The sequence below is a fragment of the Rhineura floridana genome, chromosome 3, assembly GCF_030035675.1.
Source record: "Rhineura floridana isolate rRhiFlo1 chromosome 3, rRhiFlo1.hap2, whole genome shotgun sequence".
NCBI classification, from domain to species: Eukaryota; Metazoa; Chordata; class Lepidosauria; order Squamata; family Rhineuridae; genus Rhineura; species Rhineura floridana.
The window spans coordinates 126,100,598-126,118,412 of NC_084482.1; the positions used below are offsets into that span (position 1 = coordinate 126,100,598).

The following is a 17,815-nucleotide window of genomic DNA, read 5'->3' on the forward strand; positions in this document are numbered from 1 at the left end:
CAACTGCAAACCCCGAGATCCTTGAAGTGCAGATGACACCAGATTGATGGTATGAAGCCATCTGTAAGGCTGAAGCCAGCTCTTCTGCGCTGTATTGTAGCCCATTTAAAATAAAATGGTCTGAGAAATCCATTTGGTAATGTAAAAGTCCAGGCTGAATCACTGGTGTGTACAAGAGAAGCAATGCAGTGTAAACTGGGCTTTCTTTCTACTTTTTATTATTTCAAACCATGTGAACAATTTGGAAAAACATTGTGATAAAAGCTAGGCTGCGTCTTGACAGTTACTAATGGCCCCAGTGCCCATCGACTGCACAGCAGGCAGGACCGCTTACATACAGCAGTGTTTCCTCAACTGACACTACAGTTAGAGCTAAGAAAATACATTAAAATAGACCTGACATTACCGCAACCTCAGGAGCAACCCCAGGCCCTGTGGTGGGGCACAAAGGAATGGAAAGAAGTTGACATCAACAATGCTTAGTCCTTAGTGGAATCTTAGCCCTTAGGAACCTAATTTTGTGGCCAGGAAGAAAACATGTTTTAAACCCATGGGCACTGCCCCCTCATAAAAAGCTTGGCCTGGACCACAGCAGAAAGGGAGAGAAGGGCTGGGAAAAAAAGGGGGGTCCATTTTATGCTAATCTAAAACACAATGCACAGTGAAGCAAACTAAGAAACAGATGTAAACATACAGACACCCTCAAGGCACACAATTTACTAGAGAAGATGAGCTCATATTGGGCAAGTCAACTGTTTACTACTTGACATTTTAAATAAGGTTTTAAAAAAAGTTTTATTTTTTAAACAAACTTTTCCTGTACAAATTGGCTTGTAGAGGAATGTTTTTGTTTTCTTGCCAGTCTGCACAAATTACAGAGGTAGGAGCAGAGACGTTTGCTCCACGGCAAGAGCTCCACCTGATGGAAGGTGAAAAACAAATGGACAGTGGATTGCTTTGGCAGAGCCAGACAGAAGGTTGCTCGGACCATTTGCCTCAAAAAAGGAAAGGCCATTACAAACATGTCCAAAGCCCCCTGACCTGTTACCTTCTGCACTTCAGCTTTAAAAAATAAAATAAAAATGGACATCCATGGAAATGTTACAGCTATGGCAGGCCACCAATCACTGGTGCTTCAGTAAGGCTTTGTGGGCACAGGGATAGGATACAAACAGCCCTGCAACAGGCACCTGGGACAGCACAGAGCAGGGGAAGCAATGGACACTGTCTCTTGGACAGGCAGAAACTCCAAAGTCTCATCATTAAAAAAGGAAAAGGAATGAAACAAAAACATAAGAAGCAGAAGTCGTTAAATGGTGCAGTCCTCCCTTCATCAAAACCAGCCTCTTCCTCATATGGAGCAGTTCAAGTAATCCTGCAAAAGGAGAGCACAGAAAAGTGAATGCTCAAGCTGGTAACAGCCACCCAAGGTGTGCATTGGCCACATGCACTGCAGGACTTTTGAAGCAGGCTTTATAGCCTGCTGCCCCTGATTTTCTGCACATCTGTGAGATCTGAATGTCTGTTACCTGAATGAAGTATACAGATATACACACACATTGCTCACTTCAGTGGCCATAACGGACCCAAGCTGCATTCAGCTTGTACCACATGTGTGGCTGTCAATTCAGTACCTACCTGTCAATTAGTCCTTGGGCTAAATATTAGTTGGTTGTATAACCCAGAGAAGTGAGGCTTAAACCTCATCCCCCTCTGACATTTTGTAATTCTTTTACATTTTATATTAACTCTTAGAGGGTTTATGGCAGATCAGACAATGAATTGAAAAGTGCTGGTACATTGCACACAGACACCACCTATGTGCTGGCCTCACCCTACACACAAGTGGTAGAACCTGGAACTGAATCCCAGATAGGAGCTAATCTCTAAAGCTTGTTTAGAGTGGTTAAACAAGTTGATCTCCATCAGATAGTGAAGAGTTTCATCTCCATTGGGGCTGAAGTGAGCCCACATGAAAACCTAGTATTTTCCCCTCATTCCCTCCAGCTCAATCAACTCAGAGGACATCAGAGACTCTGCTTCATTCTCTGCAATGGAAAAACTACTTCCTTGCCTTTCCCCCCTACCAGCTTTCTATATCCATCCAACTTTGGCATCTCAGACAGATGAAGACACCACCATACGCCCCCATGTATTATTGTGTAAGAAGATGTTACCGAACTGTCAATAATTCCTTGCTCACATCTTTATTTCCTGGGAAATAACAGAAGTGTGTGCCTTTTCTGCCAAATGGATGAGTGTGGCATTATTTGCATGAAGCAGTTCTGAGTACCTGCATTGTCCCAGAAACGCCTCACCTTCCTGTGTTCCTCAGTAGATGCCACCTGAAGAGCTAGAAGAGCCCACAGTCCTTCAGGTTATTTTTGATGATGACATCAGTGACAGCATCGAAGACAAACTGCACGTTCTTGGTATCAGTGGCACAGGTGAAGTGGGTGTAGATCTCCTTGGTGTCCTTCCTCTTGTTCAGGTCCTCAAACTTGCTCTGGATGTAGCCAGCAGCTTCATCATACTTGTTGGCCCCTAAGAAGGAAGAGAAGAAGGGAAACAGAAAAAGGGGGTGATCAGGAGAACAATGCCATATGCCATAACTAGGTGCACTAACTCAGTTTTCTATACGTGTAGATTTCTGCCCCCAAAACAGTACTAGTGGAATTAGACACTGGCAGTTTGGAAAAGTAGGGTGTTAACTCCTGCTCTGATCCTCAAAAGAGGCCAGCATATGCTGTTAGCAATACCAGGAACAATCCTGATAGCTCCAAAAAAATCACTCAGCAGAATTTTAATATATGAGCAGCCTAAAGTAGGAATGTTGTATGACTACTTACTGAGAGACTCCGACCCTGAAAAAGTTCCCATCTCCTCCTCTGCCTAGTACTGAGGAGCAACTGGATGAACTGACACCAAAGCTGCCTGAACAAGTACAAAGGGAGGCTTCCTATCTGACTGACACTCAGAGCTACACAGCTTAAGTCACACACAGGAAGCTTCAACACTGACATGTGTAAACCCAGTAGAGCTGTGCTTTACATACTATGCCTCTGGTCAAGAGGAGGCTAAACAACTGTCCCAAGAGAGAAAAGAGAGGGACGGAGAGATGCCTCATTGCAGATTCCGTAAGAGGCTGTTGCATCCAATGGCCATTTTTATAAATTCATGCCACAGAGCTGAATGTCTACCCTCCCAACCCAATTGAAAGGAGAAAAAGAGAAAACACCCAAAGTGGCAAGGCTCACTCAGTGGCACACTACGCAGATTGCTGGCTCACTTGCATGCTTCCAGGCTTACCCTGCAACTGTTTCTCTCTGCCAGCAAAGCTAGAAGAAGCACCAAAGACTAGATCCCGTTTGGCTGTGGAACTGCAAAACACTGTCTGCTGATAATCTACATCCTAATGCTTCCTGAAAAATGGACTGTGCTAAATGTGGTACATAAATCTGGATGTTAGCTGTCATCAGTTGCATTTTGCTTGCCAAACAACTCATGCTTAAGCTCAGCCTGTAATGCCTGCCTGAAACCAGTGTATTCCTCCTAGATCTTGCTGACAGTGTAGCATAGCCCCCCCCCCCCAGCTGCAGGCTGAACTTTACAAGATGCAACTCAATTATACCCACTTGCCTTTTAGAAATCTGAATCTTAGAGGAAAGGGGTGTGTGTGTGTGTCAGAATGGCAGACGATAAAGTGGCATTTATACTATATTACTTGTATTTGTTAGAGAAGCTGCCATGGCCTTGTTCCTTTACTCAGTTTCCTACACGCTGCAGCTGATGAGCTTATCAGGAAAAGAAAATTCCACCCTTCCTGCCGTGCAGAGCAAGCACAAAAACACCTCCCTTTCCCACTGCTAAAGTCTCACAACTGGGCCCCTGATATTTGGTGCTTCACTAATTAGCTACAGCCATGCTCGTTGAGCAAATGTAGACTGATTGTCTCCTGAATTTCAGTTCTACTGTGTATATCCAAAAGGCCATGCCCTTCCTTTTCTACTGTTCTTAAGGAACAGAATTTGTGCCATCAATGAGTTGCTTCACCCGCTCAGAAGAAAAGTCTAGTACCACAGGAACTTAATTAAAAGGGGAGTCTTGTAGCACTCAGAAGACTAAAGTATTTACTGCGGCAGAGCTTTATATGCCACAGTAGATCTGACAGGTTCTACCTGTTCCCTTCGCGCGTATATTTGTGGTCAGCTTTCAGTAACTGAACTGTATAAAGGACAAGGTCTGATTGCTCAGGTTTACACGAGTGCACACAGTGCTGCCCTCTAGCTAACAGAAACAGAAATTTCCCCAGCAATTAAAAGCATGCACACAACCTGCACAGGAAGATTACCACTTTTGCTATGCTATATGTAATAATGGTCATAGTCTCTCACAGATGGTATGGTGGGCCATAATGCTCCTGACAGAAGTTGGCACAATCGGTAGTACAATATTTTTCTTGCTAAAAAGAAACCAGTGTGTGTACATATGAAGAGTCTGGCTGGGTCAGCAACCTGGGTGGAGCAACAAAAACTACAGTGTAATTCAGAACCTGTCACTGTCATCCAGGAAAGAGAATACCTCTAGCTAAAAGGGAGGAAAGACCTCAATGGATGACAGATGAAACTCTTAAAATGGTTAAAGAGAGAAGCAAAGCAAAAGCAAAAGGAGATAGAAACATAGTCAGAACCCTAAATGCAACAATACAGTGACTAGTACATAGGGACAAAGAGAACTATTACAATAGTTATTGTATAGAAATAGAAGAGGACAACAAAAAGGGAAGAGCAAGAGCCCTATTCCAAAAGATTAGAGAAATGAAAGGGAAATTTAAACCAAGAGTAGGGATGTTGAATAATCAACAGGGGATTGTATTTTAATAATTTTGTAAGTCGCCTAGAGTGGCCATTGGCCAGATAGGCGATGAAGAAATTAAATTTATTATTATTATTTATTATTATGAAATAAAAGGAAGATGGAAGCAATACACTGAAGAACTCTACAAAAGAGATGCCCGGTTGACAGATTCATTCACGGAGGAACCGTATGATGAAGAACCAGAAATTTTAGAATGTGAGGTGAAAGCTGCTCTCAAAATAATTGGAAGAAACAAATCATCAGGAACAGACGGCATACAAATAGAGTTGCTACAAGCTACGGAGACTGAATCTGTCCAAATTTTGACAAAAATTTGTCAACAAATATGGAAAACAAAGCAATGGTCCACAGACTGGAAGTGTTCAATATACATCCCAAATCTAAAGAAAGAGGATCCCAGGGAATGCAGTAATTATCAAACTATTGCTTAATGTCCCATGCAAGTAAAGTAATGCTCACAATTCTACAACAAAGGCACTTACCATATATGTAGTGAGAAATGTTAGATGTTCAAGCTGGATTTAGAAAGGGAAGAGGTACCAAAGATCATAGTGCAAACATAAATTGGATAACGGAACCGACCAAGGAATTTCAGAAGAAAATCACCCTGTGCTTTATAGATTACAGCAAAGCCATTGACTGTGTAGATCATGAAAAACTATGGAATGCTTTAAAAGAAATGGGGGTGCCACAGCATCTGATTGTCCTGATGCGCAACCTATACTCTGGACAAGAGGCTACTGTAAGGACAGAATATGGAGAAACCAATTGGTTCTCCATCAGAAAGGGTGTGAAACGGGTGTATTTTATCAACCTATTTGTTTAAACTACAAGCAGAACATATCATACGGAAAGTGGGATTGGACCAAGATGAAGGAGGTGTGAAAATTGGAGGGAGAAATATCAATAATTTCAGATATGCAGATGATACCATACTACCAGCAGAAACCAGTAATGATTTCAAACGAATGCTGATGAAAGTTAAAGAGGAAAGCACAAAAGCAGGACTACAGCTGAATGTCAAGAAGACTAAAGTAATGACAACAGAAGATTTACATAACTTTAAAGTTGACAACGAGGACATTGAACTTGTCAAGGATTATCAATACCTTGGCACAGTCATTAGCCAAAATGGAGACAATAGAAGAAATTAGAAGGCTAGGACTGGGGAAGGGTAGCTATGAACTAGAAAAAGTCCTCAAATGCAAAGATGTACCACTGAACACCAAAGTCAGGATCATTCAGACCATGGTATTCCTGATCTCTATGTATGGATGTGAAAGTTGGACAGTGAAAAAAGCGGATAAGAGAAAAATCAACTCATTTGAAATGTAGTGTTGAAGGAGCGCTTTGCACATACCATGGACCACGGAAAAGACAAATAATTGGGTGTTAGAACAAATTAAACCAGAACTATCACTAGAAGCTAAAATGATAAAACTGAGGTTATCATACTTTGGACAAGTAATGAGAAGACAGGATTCACTAGAAAAGACAATACTGCTGGGGAAAACAGAAGGGAGTAGAAAAAGAAGACGACCAAACAAGAGATGGATTGATTCCATAAAGAAAGACCTGAACTTACAAGATCTGAACTGGGTGGTTCATGACAGATGCTACTGGAGGTCGTCGATTCATAGAGTCGCGGTAAGTCATAATCAACTTGAAGGCACATAATACACACACATACACTGTTACTGTACTTTCACATACATTTAAGCAATTGGCAAACCTCCCCACATTTCCCAAGTTCCTTGTCTATATTCACCCATACATGCCTGGTACCAAAGATATAACATGTGCATTGGTCAAATGTGCAATTTGCCCATTTCCCACAATCTCTCCACATGCACCTCTAGTTTTTAAAGTGGAATTTTTATCAGAATTTAGCATACATATGGACTGCCTACATTACATATGTGGCTATATGCATGGAAACAGACATGCAGCTTCTGCACCAGCTCTAAATCACAGAACTTGATCATTTCTGAACTGTAACTTGCTCCCCAATGAATCTATGGAAGCTTTAGGGAAGTAATCATTTCAGGGTTAATACACAGAACAGAGGTGGACCTCAACTCCCTTCAGCTCCAGTGAGCCTGGCCAATGGTCAGGGATGATGGGAGTTGTAGTCCAACAACATCTGGAAGGTCACAGGTTCCTCATCCCCTGATCTAGAAGACTCCAGAATAAATCTGGCCTGGGCACCTTCTCCCACCATATTTTACCTTAACTAAAAAGAGAACCCTGCTAGGAGTGATATAGGAAAGGAGACAGGGCAAGGCACAAACAACATAAACTTGACAATGGTGGGATTGTGAGACAGAAGCTTTATTCCTCCTCTGCAACTGATGCCAGTCCAAGGACTATGTTCCCAGGCCAACAAACACAGCAGTGATGAACCACATGTGGGATTTGAAGTTAATTTCCCAAATCAGAAAAAAAGGCATTATGTACCTGTGTACTCTGGGAAGCAGATGGTCAAGGGGCTGTGGATGATCTTCTCCTCAAAGAGATCCTTCTTGTTGAGGAAGAGGATGATGGATGTGTCTGTGAACCACTTGTTGTTACAGATGCTGTCAAATAGCTTCATGCTCTCATGCATCCGATTCTGCCAATGCAACAAATACAATGACTCAAGAAGTGTGCTTAGAGGAACAAAGGAGAACGACAAACAGGGGCAAAGATGTTACAGGCTTAGAGTATATGGAGGTTTAACCTAACGCCTTGCCATCCATGATTCGAACTGCCACTAGCCAGCATCGTTAAAACTACCTAGGTGGGTATAGAATTTGGCCTTGCACACAAAGTTTAAAATATAAGGTTTGTATTGAAGTAACTTTTACTCAGAGTAGTCCCACTGAAATTAATGGACCTATTAAGTAAAGGTTCACTGAATACAGCTCTAAGGTTAAAATTAACCTATACTTTTTACAGTAAGTAATAGGATGTCCCAAGACATTCTAAGAAAAAGGGTCATGGGCTTCCTAAAGCCCTTGTGCAAGAAACAAGCAAAAGGCAGTTTTAAAACATCCTGTACCCTGCTTATTAAACTACCAACCTACAGCCTGAAGAGAAGAGAAAAGCAAATGTTGAAACGTTATGGTCAGTTTCACTATACTTTCATGTAGCACATTGAATCAAAGTTCATACTTCTTAATTTCCCAGTATAAAAGTGCTTTTAAAGTTTATTTTCTGCCACCCCACTGTCCTCCAAAAGTGAATTTATCCCCCCCCCCATTTTTTAAAATTTGAACACTTAAAAAACAATACAATAAAATAACTTTTGAAGAAGAAAAAGATGAGAAGAAGCCTCCTGGTGGGCAGCCAGAAGGGTGGGTGGGCGGGTGGGTGTGTGGGGGACAGAGAGAGAGAGAGAGAGAGAGAGAGAGAGAGAGAGAGAGAGAGAGAGAGAATGGCATGCCTTTAATGACAGCATGTTCCAGAGCTAGGGAAACGCTTCTCATTTACTAATATGCCCAACCTAGGAATCTTTACTATGGTGAGCGTATGCAATGAGAATCTGACACTCCAAAAACAGAAACATTCAAATGGCCCCAAAACCTCCAACAAATACAGAGTTAAAGACAAAAGGGAGTTCAGTTCAAATAATCAAAAGTTAACGAAAACCAAAATGAAGCAATTTCTATCTAAAGAGCCATCATGGCACCCTGAAGACTGTACTAAAGTCACAAGTTTTTCCTTACCATCTCTTCATCTTCAGCCAGAACCAAGTCATATGCACTAAGAGCAACACAGAAGATAATGGCGGTCACTCCTTCAAAGCAGTGGATCCACTTCTTTCTCTCGGACCTCTGACCCCCCACATCAAACATCCTGCAAGAAAATAACACAATGTTACTGCGGTCAGACACAGCAGCACCGCATCACTGGGAATCAAAGAGAAAGCTGCTCTTAACCAAGCCTGGAAACAACGTGCAACTTTGAAGCAGTCACTAGAATTTAGTTCTTTACTGGTACAACGGGAAATTTGGAGATTTAAATCTGCAGGATGGCTCAGAGGGGAAACCACCCTTCCTGCTGAGTACTGCAAATCTTTCAGCAGTGCACCCTAGAAGTCTGGCATAATGTCTACCATACTGAGCAGCATTGCTCCCCAGGCCTCACTCCCTCACAACAAACTCTTCTTGGACTTTTTCTTCCTTATGTAAAGTAAAGAAGAAGAAAAAACACCTTCCGAACCCTTTCAAAGCCACCCGTTGGATGGTTAAGAAGCATATATTTCTTCTGTTTGGAATCTGGATCTTGCTTAGTGTCCAAATGGGAGCCACACCAATGGACTAAACAAAGCACTAAGTCACTGACAGCATAGCCAAAGGCAGTGAGCAAGTCCATGGAACTGGAGGACACATATGGGGAACTCAAAGGGTAATAATCCAAGCATGGCAACAGTGTCTTGACAACCCCAATAACCAGATCACCTGGTTCAGGCTAGTGCAAACCATTAGGAACAATGTGTACCTTGCTATATCTGTGCATTCAGTTACTTCTGAGGAGTACAAATAGATGGGCAAGCACTAGAGCTGGCCAGCTTTCAAGGTAAGGATTTCTATTGGACCGATTCAGCACAAGGCAATGATCTTCCCTAATCCAAATAACAGTCACTGAGGCTGGATCTACATGTGATGTTACATTAAACACCAGGCTGACATAAAAAGTGGCAATCACCTCTTCCTTCTCCATTAATGTCCATGATAGGTTGCCCATCCTGAGATCATGTCATTTGTGTTTCCCGACCCTGAGTGGGGCAAGCATGGGGAAACACACATCCCTGCGATGTCAGGATATGGATAAGCTGTCTAGAGTTACAGAGGATGAATTACATGCACAGTTGCTCGATTCAATGGCATCCATGTGCTTAATCATGTGACCGGCTTGAAATACAGAGAAAATAATAAGTTGCTACTTTGGTTCCAGAAGATCCATAGTTCCCAACAGCAAGTGTCTCTAGAAGGTAGCTACAAGCATTAAGACTAAAGCGGTTAGTGAGAGGAGACGGCCATTTCCTAACACTCACCAGAAATATATTTTACTTTAAAACTTTATTTTATATTGTTACTTAAAGCAGTTACATCAAAAACATAACAAAACATCAAAATCCACAATAAAACCAAAGAAAGATTTTCACAGCAGAAAACCAGTGAACATAGACTACTAGTTTCAGTAGGAACTAAAAACAACAACACAACAGCAAACTATGAAATCACCTATACAGATGGAAAGGAGCAACACAAGTCCAGCTTAAAGAGCTAAATTTTGGCCTGGTATCTGAAAGCATAAAGATATTAGGGCTTGGGCTAGATTGGTGCCACCACTGAAAAGGCCTTGCTCCTAGTGGAAATCTGCTGAACCACAGTGATGTTAGGCTATATATACATTTCTTGGTTCACATTTATACTAAATAAGATGGCAAAGGAAAACAATGCTAATATAATTCTATGTATCAGTCAGTGAGCTACTTTCTCTAATGCTGCTCCCCTCAGAATTAGCCCTGATAGGAGAGAACTTGAACACTAGTCATTGCCTGGTGGTGCTAGTCAAGCATTTCCTGAAGCATAACTCTGGATTCAGATTGCATCTGGCAGCTTCAATTGTGGACAGATGGGAGGAGGAAAAAAGGTTCTGCCTGTGCTGGAGGAGCAAAGACGTGTGTGGGCTGAATCACAGCGGGGCAGGACTATAAAGCAAGGAATATTTTCTGCTTTTGGGGGGGGGAGGGAGGAGAACACCACCACCTAATCTGGCTAATGGAGCAGGCCCATGCAGGGCTTAATACTCAGTTAGCTGCCTGGCAGGACCTGAAAAAGGCCATTAGTGGTGCTCAGAAACTGCTCTTAAGCACCAGGTGATTTCTCAGCAAAGTGTATGAGAATACATCTTCATGTTTCAAGAATTTATAATAAATGCAGCTAAAACATGGCAACTGCGTCCGCTGACGTAAGAAGAAAGGTTACTTTTGTTAGGTCTGGGAGAATCCAAATTACAACAGAGACCTGTAGAAGGGCTCACATAGAATACTAAAAGAATGGAAATGGGGTATAGGCCTTGGGCGAAGGAATCTTCAGGCCCCACAGAAGAGGCAGGTGCCATAAGCTACTCTCTCACACCAGCCTGGACCCCAGAAAGTAACAAGTGGGACCTGCAAATGTGGCAGCATGGAGTGCTCCTCTGTACTGTTTCAGGACATCAGTCCTGCTTTCCTCCACAATACGCCCATTCCATTCCCCTTCCCCCTCCCACCCCATCAGCCGGTATTTTGAGGCTAATGAACACATTCGGTTTTAATTGCATTTTTATAATTCTTGTTATTGTTATTCTTGTTATTTTGCTGTTATTTGTTTGTGAACCATCTTGGTATTTTTCTTGAAATGAAAGCCAGTGTATCTATTAGTAGTAGTAGTAGTAGTAGTAGTAGTATTGATAGCGGCACTTTTTTGTTCCCTCCTTTCTTTTAGCAGTTTTCCTCCCCCTGGTAGTTATGCAAAGCTCAGGCGCTTCCTCCAAGCCTGCAGATTCCTCCCTCGTGTGTGGGGGTGGTGCCGTTTGGCTATATAAGCAACAGGACACATCCCTGAACATCGGAAATGGAGGGAAGTGATGTGGGAGGATAATGCACTGTTATGTTTTCTAATATTGAATTGAACTGGTGGGAAAAAAAATATTCGTATGCACCTAGGAAGTCATACAGAGCAGATGGAGAAGGCAAAAACCAATTAACTTTTAAAAAAGAATTTTTGTCCTCAGTGACTCAGCCATCACTGACAAAAGAGTGCCTGCTTAGTTACACAGATTTCACTTGACATGTACACAGATGCATCTGCGAAAGTCTGATGGCCGCCCCTCAAAAAAAAGGCTGGCGCTTCTTAACAAGGTTAGAGATGGAGGGGGTAACTAACCGAGTCATTTCCATGAAGTACAGAAGGAGGGAGGTGCAGAGAGAAGATAGACAGTTGTAAGGAGCAATGGCAATGTTTACATGAAAGGGATGCTTTCAGAGGATACATAGTTAGTTAGTTAGTTAGTTATAAAAATGGTCCCGGTCTACATATAAACTAAAAGGAAAAAGGTCTGTTTAAAATGACTACCTGGTTCCTCACTTTTGCTTCCCTATCCAATATGTTCTGCATTTTCTGCAGCAAATTGCTGTTTCTGTCTTGTTAAGAAGCAAATTAATAATTCTCTTCTGGCTCATGGAACATCAGGAATAACAAACAACCAAGGCTAACAGGAGCCCACAGAAATGCAATTACGATCTCCCTCTGAGTGCTGTTTATCTATTAAAATCTTAGTCCGCCTTTGCTGTATTTTTTTCAGCATTTCCAGTGCCTCCTCCTAAGATCCCAGTGACACGGAGCACCAAATATTCTTCATGCAACTCCACCCACGACACACTTCTAAAGGTTCTGAAAGCAAAGTTTCTATGCCACTTATTTTTGTTTGATTCCATCTGCTGTAGCTTGCTACAAAAGATCATAATGTGATCCATAATGGGCAGTATCCAACTAAATAGATCTGCTAGCACACGGATTTTTGCTTGCACAACAGAATTTCCCCTCCTTCTCCCTGTGCACTCCTTGTGTCCCCCCTCCCCAATCTGCTATGAAGGGTTGGGGGGAAACCCAGCACAGATTTGGGGGCACACGGGGAGAGGAGAGGGAGAGGGAGTTCCACTGTGCAGTCCAAAGTCCTTGCAAGAGCAGTTCTATTTAGCTGGATACACTTCCATCTCCAAGAGAGTGCTCCAAGCATTTCTGGATGCGTGGCAGTCACACTTTTACATGCCAGTATTAAGAGAGACCCAGAATTCTGCACTCAGTTTTTCTATCATATCACCCTCTATCAAAATAAATGGGAAGGCTTGACGGAAATATTGGGGTAATGACAAATGCTGCCTAAAACAGAATTCAACATCTAGGGTTCGGCTGTTGTGCAAAAATGTTCTGAAACTGAAAAGAGTATTTACAGAAATCCATAGGGTCTTCATGCGATTTGATGCACGTATGTGATTGGAAAGTACTTTACATTATTAAGACACCCATGCATAAGAAGAACCTGATGTTTTGTTAATATTTCAGTGTTAAGACTATGAAATCCATGGGGCAGGGCTTCTATAAGCAAACCACACAAGCATGAAATCAAATTATGATGGCAATTTTTACTTCAGTTATTTTATAACAAACAGCTTTATTTATTTATTTTAAAATAATATCTTCACAGAATAATAATGTGCAGAGAAACTGTTACATGCCATGGCTTTCTACTAAGCCCTTTCACTGAGTGTAAAAAGCACTTCACATATTCTGTCTCAGAAATCCAATTCTATACAATATGCCGGAATTATAGATGGCAGTCCTAGCCAAGACATAGTGTCTAACCTAAGGCCACTGAGATCAGAATCCTATTGTGCCTGGAAAGGCATGTAACCCCGCTGCTGAAAGAATTGCATGGCTGCCCATTAGCTATCAGGCTACATTCATGTTGCTGGTTTTGGTATATAAAGCCCCATACAGTTTAGGACCAGGATACCTGAAAGATCATTTTACCCCTTATATACCCAGTCAGTCACTGTGCTCTGCAGAGGAGGGCCTCCTGCAGATACCATCTTATCAGGAGATCCATTCTGCACAACACAGGAAACGGACCTTTAGTGTAGTGGCACCTACCCACTGGAATATTAGACAGGTGCCATCTCTGTTATCTTTCTGGTGCCTATTGAAGACCTTCCTCTTTCAACAAGCCTTTTAAGTAGAGACCTTATTCCAGTCTGCATCTGTGTTGGAATTGTTTTTTAAGATTTTTTTTTAAGATGTTTTAAAGATTTACGTTTTAAAGACGTTTTTAGTGTGTTTCTTTGCCACCCTAGGCTCATTCTGGAAAGAAGGGCAGGATCTAAATTTAGTGAGTAAATCAATAATAGGACAGAGCATATCTCCCCCCTGCCCATGGAGAGGAGATCCTCAAGTGGAGAAAGACATCGGTCTTCGCAAATCTCCCCATGGATGGTGGAAGCAGCACAAAGGCATACAAGTCAGGTGAAGCTTCTGATTGTCTGCGGCAGGGGAAAAGCACACTAGTCCTGGAACTTGTATACCTATTTTTCTCCTAGCTACCCCCCACTCCACCACTGCCTGCCCTGGCCAGCGCAACACCAGCAAGGCTTGGATCTGACCATTCTTCTGTCATGGATCCTCCCTCCCCCACACCCCCAGGACTGCTCCACTCAAGTTCTTTGATAAGATTTGAGCTGCAGCTTCCTAGCTCCATTTCTTAACCACCGTGCTATAGGCTACCGGTTACGTAGCCAGCCATAAGTCTACATAAGCCATAAGTCTACATAGGGGGTGGTGGGCAGTTTATTTAGATATTAATGTTATTGTTGGAATTTTAAGGCTCTAATGTGAACTATATGTTTTTATGTTGTGCGTCGCCCAGAGTGGCTGGACAACCAGCCAGATGGGCGACTAATAAATTTAATAAATAAATAAATAAAATAAATAAGCCACGATGATATCATTAGACAACACTTGAAATATGAAAACATCTGGAACCTGCAAATTTCAAGGACATAAGGAAGTACAAATGAGATGGTCTGAAAACCAAAGGCTCAACAGATTTCAATGAAAATTTGTCACACTAGATTGGAGAAACTGATTTCAGGACTGAATTCTGCCTGGTGGGTGAAGGGGGATTCTGCATCTTTAATCTGCATGTTTTATTTGGTCCACCCAGCCTTGCAGGTAACACCGATATGGTTTTTGATGAAATCAAGACAAGACTCTGAAAACTTCACAAGAAATGATTAAACATATTTCTTGATTGAATTGGCGTTCCTTCTGTCCAAATCTTAAGGCTTGCTTATTGCAATTCTCAAAGGAGTCCCTAACCAAATAAACATCATTTCTAAGTGTTCTGCTAGAGCAGTGAAGTCCTATGATAGCTCAGAACTCAGAGCAACTAAACAGGTGACTTTTTCCAAACGTTTGAGCTTCTACAGAAGCTGATGTAGTTGGACAGAGTGCTGGATTCAGACACTCAGCAGACAGTCCAACACACATAGGTTAAAACCCACACTCAGCCATTAAGCTCACTGGGCAACCTTGGGCCAATTCACTTCGCCATGTCTACCTCACAGGATGAGCGGGGGTAAAGAAAGCATGTGTTGGTGAGTGAGTGAGTGATCATGTACACTGCCCTGAGCTCCTTGGAAGAAGGGCAAGATAAAAATGCCAGTAGAACATAAATAGGATTTAAGCACTACTAAGTACACACTTTGCAATGAGATTGTTTCTCCGTGCTGGAAAAGTGGCCCTAGGAGTTGGCAGAGAGCAACTCTCTCTAAAGTGGCCCTAGGAGTTGGCAGAGAGCAACTCTCTTCCCCTGCCTTCCAAGCCTTTCTGTCGGGATTCTTTGCAGCCTGAATGAGCTCTCAGCCTGGCTCGCTGCCAGCCTTCAACAGAAGGACACCCTGGGCTGCTGAGACAGGCCGCCAACCCACAGGAGCAAGCCAAGCGCTCGGCTGAACAATGAGAGGAAACAGAGTGGGAATTCCATCCTGAGGAAAAGCGGAGACAGGAAATCAACGTGACATGGAAGCAAACTCTGCTCTTCCACCCCATAAAAAGGCACATCTCAGCATCTTAATGAAAAGCCAGGCTGCATTCCCAAGGGCTAAGCAACTGAGTACAGTGCCATTCAACAGCTCTCCCACAACCTTTATTTGTTTGTTTGTTTGTTTAAGGAGTTGGGGAGAGGAGAAACTTCATTAGTGATAGCTCCTAACAACATTGCAGGTTCCCCACCCCCCAGGCAAACATTAACATTTTGAACTATCTCCAACATTTCCTAGTTCTTTCATTGGGAAAGATGAAAATCATGCTTAGCTGTTTGAAACAAACCTATTATAAAAAAAACCCTCACATTAATTGTCCACTCTCAGTGCTGATTCACATATACACATTAAGTCACTTGATTTCTCCTGGTGATTGGTAACTGAACATGGCAATTGACTCCATGGAAAAGCATGACATTGGAGGTGATGTGTGAATTTCTAACCGAGTTAGATCTGGGATGCTCATTCACACATGCAAAATGGAAATGGACTGCCTTCAAGTCGATGCTGACTTATGGCGACCCTATGAATAGGGTTTTCATGGTAAGCGGTATTCAGAGGGGGTTTACCATTGCCACCCTCTGAGGCTAGTCCTCCCCAGCTGGCTAGGGCCTGCTCAGCTTGCCACAGCTGCACAAGCCAGCCCCTTCCTTGGCCGCAACTGCCAGCTGGGGGGCAACTGGGCTCCTTGGGACTATGCAGCTTGCCCACGGCTGCCCAGGTGGCAGGGCACGTAACCCCTGAGCCACTCACTATGGGGGTGATTTTAGCTGGCCCTTTGCACCCAGGAGACACGAGCAGGGATTTGAACTCAGACTCTAGACTCCCAGCCAGGCTCTCCTCCTCACTGTGCTATACCACATGCAAGCAGCTGCTAAATATGGCAGTCAGCTGCATATGCAGTGCAGCCCTCAGTTGTCTGCTCTCTGTGTTATCTAAATTTATTTGAATGTGTTCCCTTTTGGGGGGGGCATTTTCTCTGGTGCCTGTGCCTGCTCCTTCAAAATGGTGGTATGTCACTTACAATAATGTAACTTCAAAAATATGAGTAAGTGTATCACTAATAACTAGTCATTTTTTTGAAATATTTCAATGAAGGGATTGGATATGGGGGGAGATATAAACAGGCCTCCCCATGGACAGACTCCCCTGGTGTGCTGCCTGCACACAGGTTGGTGCCCCTGCTATGTGCCAGAGGTGGGAAGAAACAGCTAGGCAGTGAGGGGTCCCTTCATGGAGGGAAGCAAGTGCCTGCATGGAGAAGGATCATATCTCTCTTGAAAAATCACATTTATTCTTAAGGTGCACGTAAGCTTAAGTAACCTATTTTATTTAGTTTATTTATTTCAACAATTTATATACTGCTTCATTACAGTCATTTCTAAGTGGTGTACAGAAGACTCAAATCAATGGAAATAAAAAAGAGTTAAAATCAGAATTCAATTAAAAAGTCTGTTGGAAATAAAGAAAACTTCAGTAGGCACTGAAACGTCAACAGGGAGGGGGCCTGTCTGATGTCAACTGGGAGTTTCGTAAAAATTGGGCCCATAAAGTGGATATGAGCTCCTGGTGGACACTAAGTGTATATATGTTTCACGACCTCGCATAAAATCTTGTTTCTAGACCAAACTACTACGTACCTTCTGGGAAACTTCTGTTCAATTGCTTATAAAACTAGCTATTGCTAGTCGGACGGTATAAAAGTTTAATAAATAAATATAAATAAATAAATATTTTAGTCAACATGTGAATAATGTATTTTCCAGAGAACAGGAATTGCACTATAATTCATCCATTCACCTAGACATGTCCTGGTAATTCCTTTTAACAGAAGATAAACCTAAATTATGTCACAAACAGATTTTCATGCTCCCCAAGACAGGGCAGGAATTGGGAGACAGAAACCGTTGTCCAGTTTTTGTGGGCATGTACAGATGAATGAAGTTAAAAATCCAAGCCTGGAGACAGAGGAAGATTAGCACTGGAACAGTGGGGAACAAAATAAAATGTATCAAGATTATAAAATGCTCATCAAGATACTTTTAGGAAAGAGATCTAGATGACATTATAGCCAACAGGGAGCTATTCTATCTAAATGTCCAGAATCTGCTATGGGAAACTCTAAAGGATTGTTATGAAGATATAATAATATTTATATATGAGAGCCCTCCCCCTTTTTGTTTAATTCCAATAATTAACTTCAGCAGCCAAGAAGTTCTTTGTGACTCTCACTTAACAGCTAGAGACACAGCTGGACTCTCAACTGCAGTGACTGAACATATAGATCAGCTTTCCCTCATCTGGTGA

General features: G+C 42.4%; 1 protein-coding gene across 2 annotated transcripts in view; it reads right to left on the reverse strand.

Moving 5' to 3' along the window:
- Nucleotides 1-200: 200 nt before the first annotated feature.
- Nucleotides 201-17,815, reverse strand: part of GNAI2 (G protein subunit alpha i2) — a 157,462-nt gene continuing 139,847 nt past the window's right edge. For both annotated transcript variants that reach the window (XM_061617804.1, XM_061617805.1), the window contains exons 6-9: nucleotides 8,586-8,715; nucleotides 7,336-7,489; nucleotides 2,319-2,544; nucleotides 201-1,375 (exon numbers count right to left, since the gene is read on the reverse strand). In XM_061617804.1, the coding sequence (XP_061473788.1) occupies nucleotides 2,354-2,544; nucleotides 7,336-7,489; nucleotides 8,586-8,715 (475 nt within the window). In that variant the 3' untranslated portion in view covers nucleotides 201-1,375; nucleotides 2,319-2,353. The remainder of the gene's footprint in view (nucleotides 1,376-2,318; nucleotides 2,545-7,335; nucleotides 7,490-8,585; nucleotides 8,716-17,815) is intronic.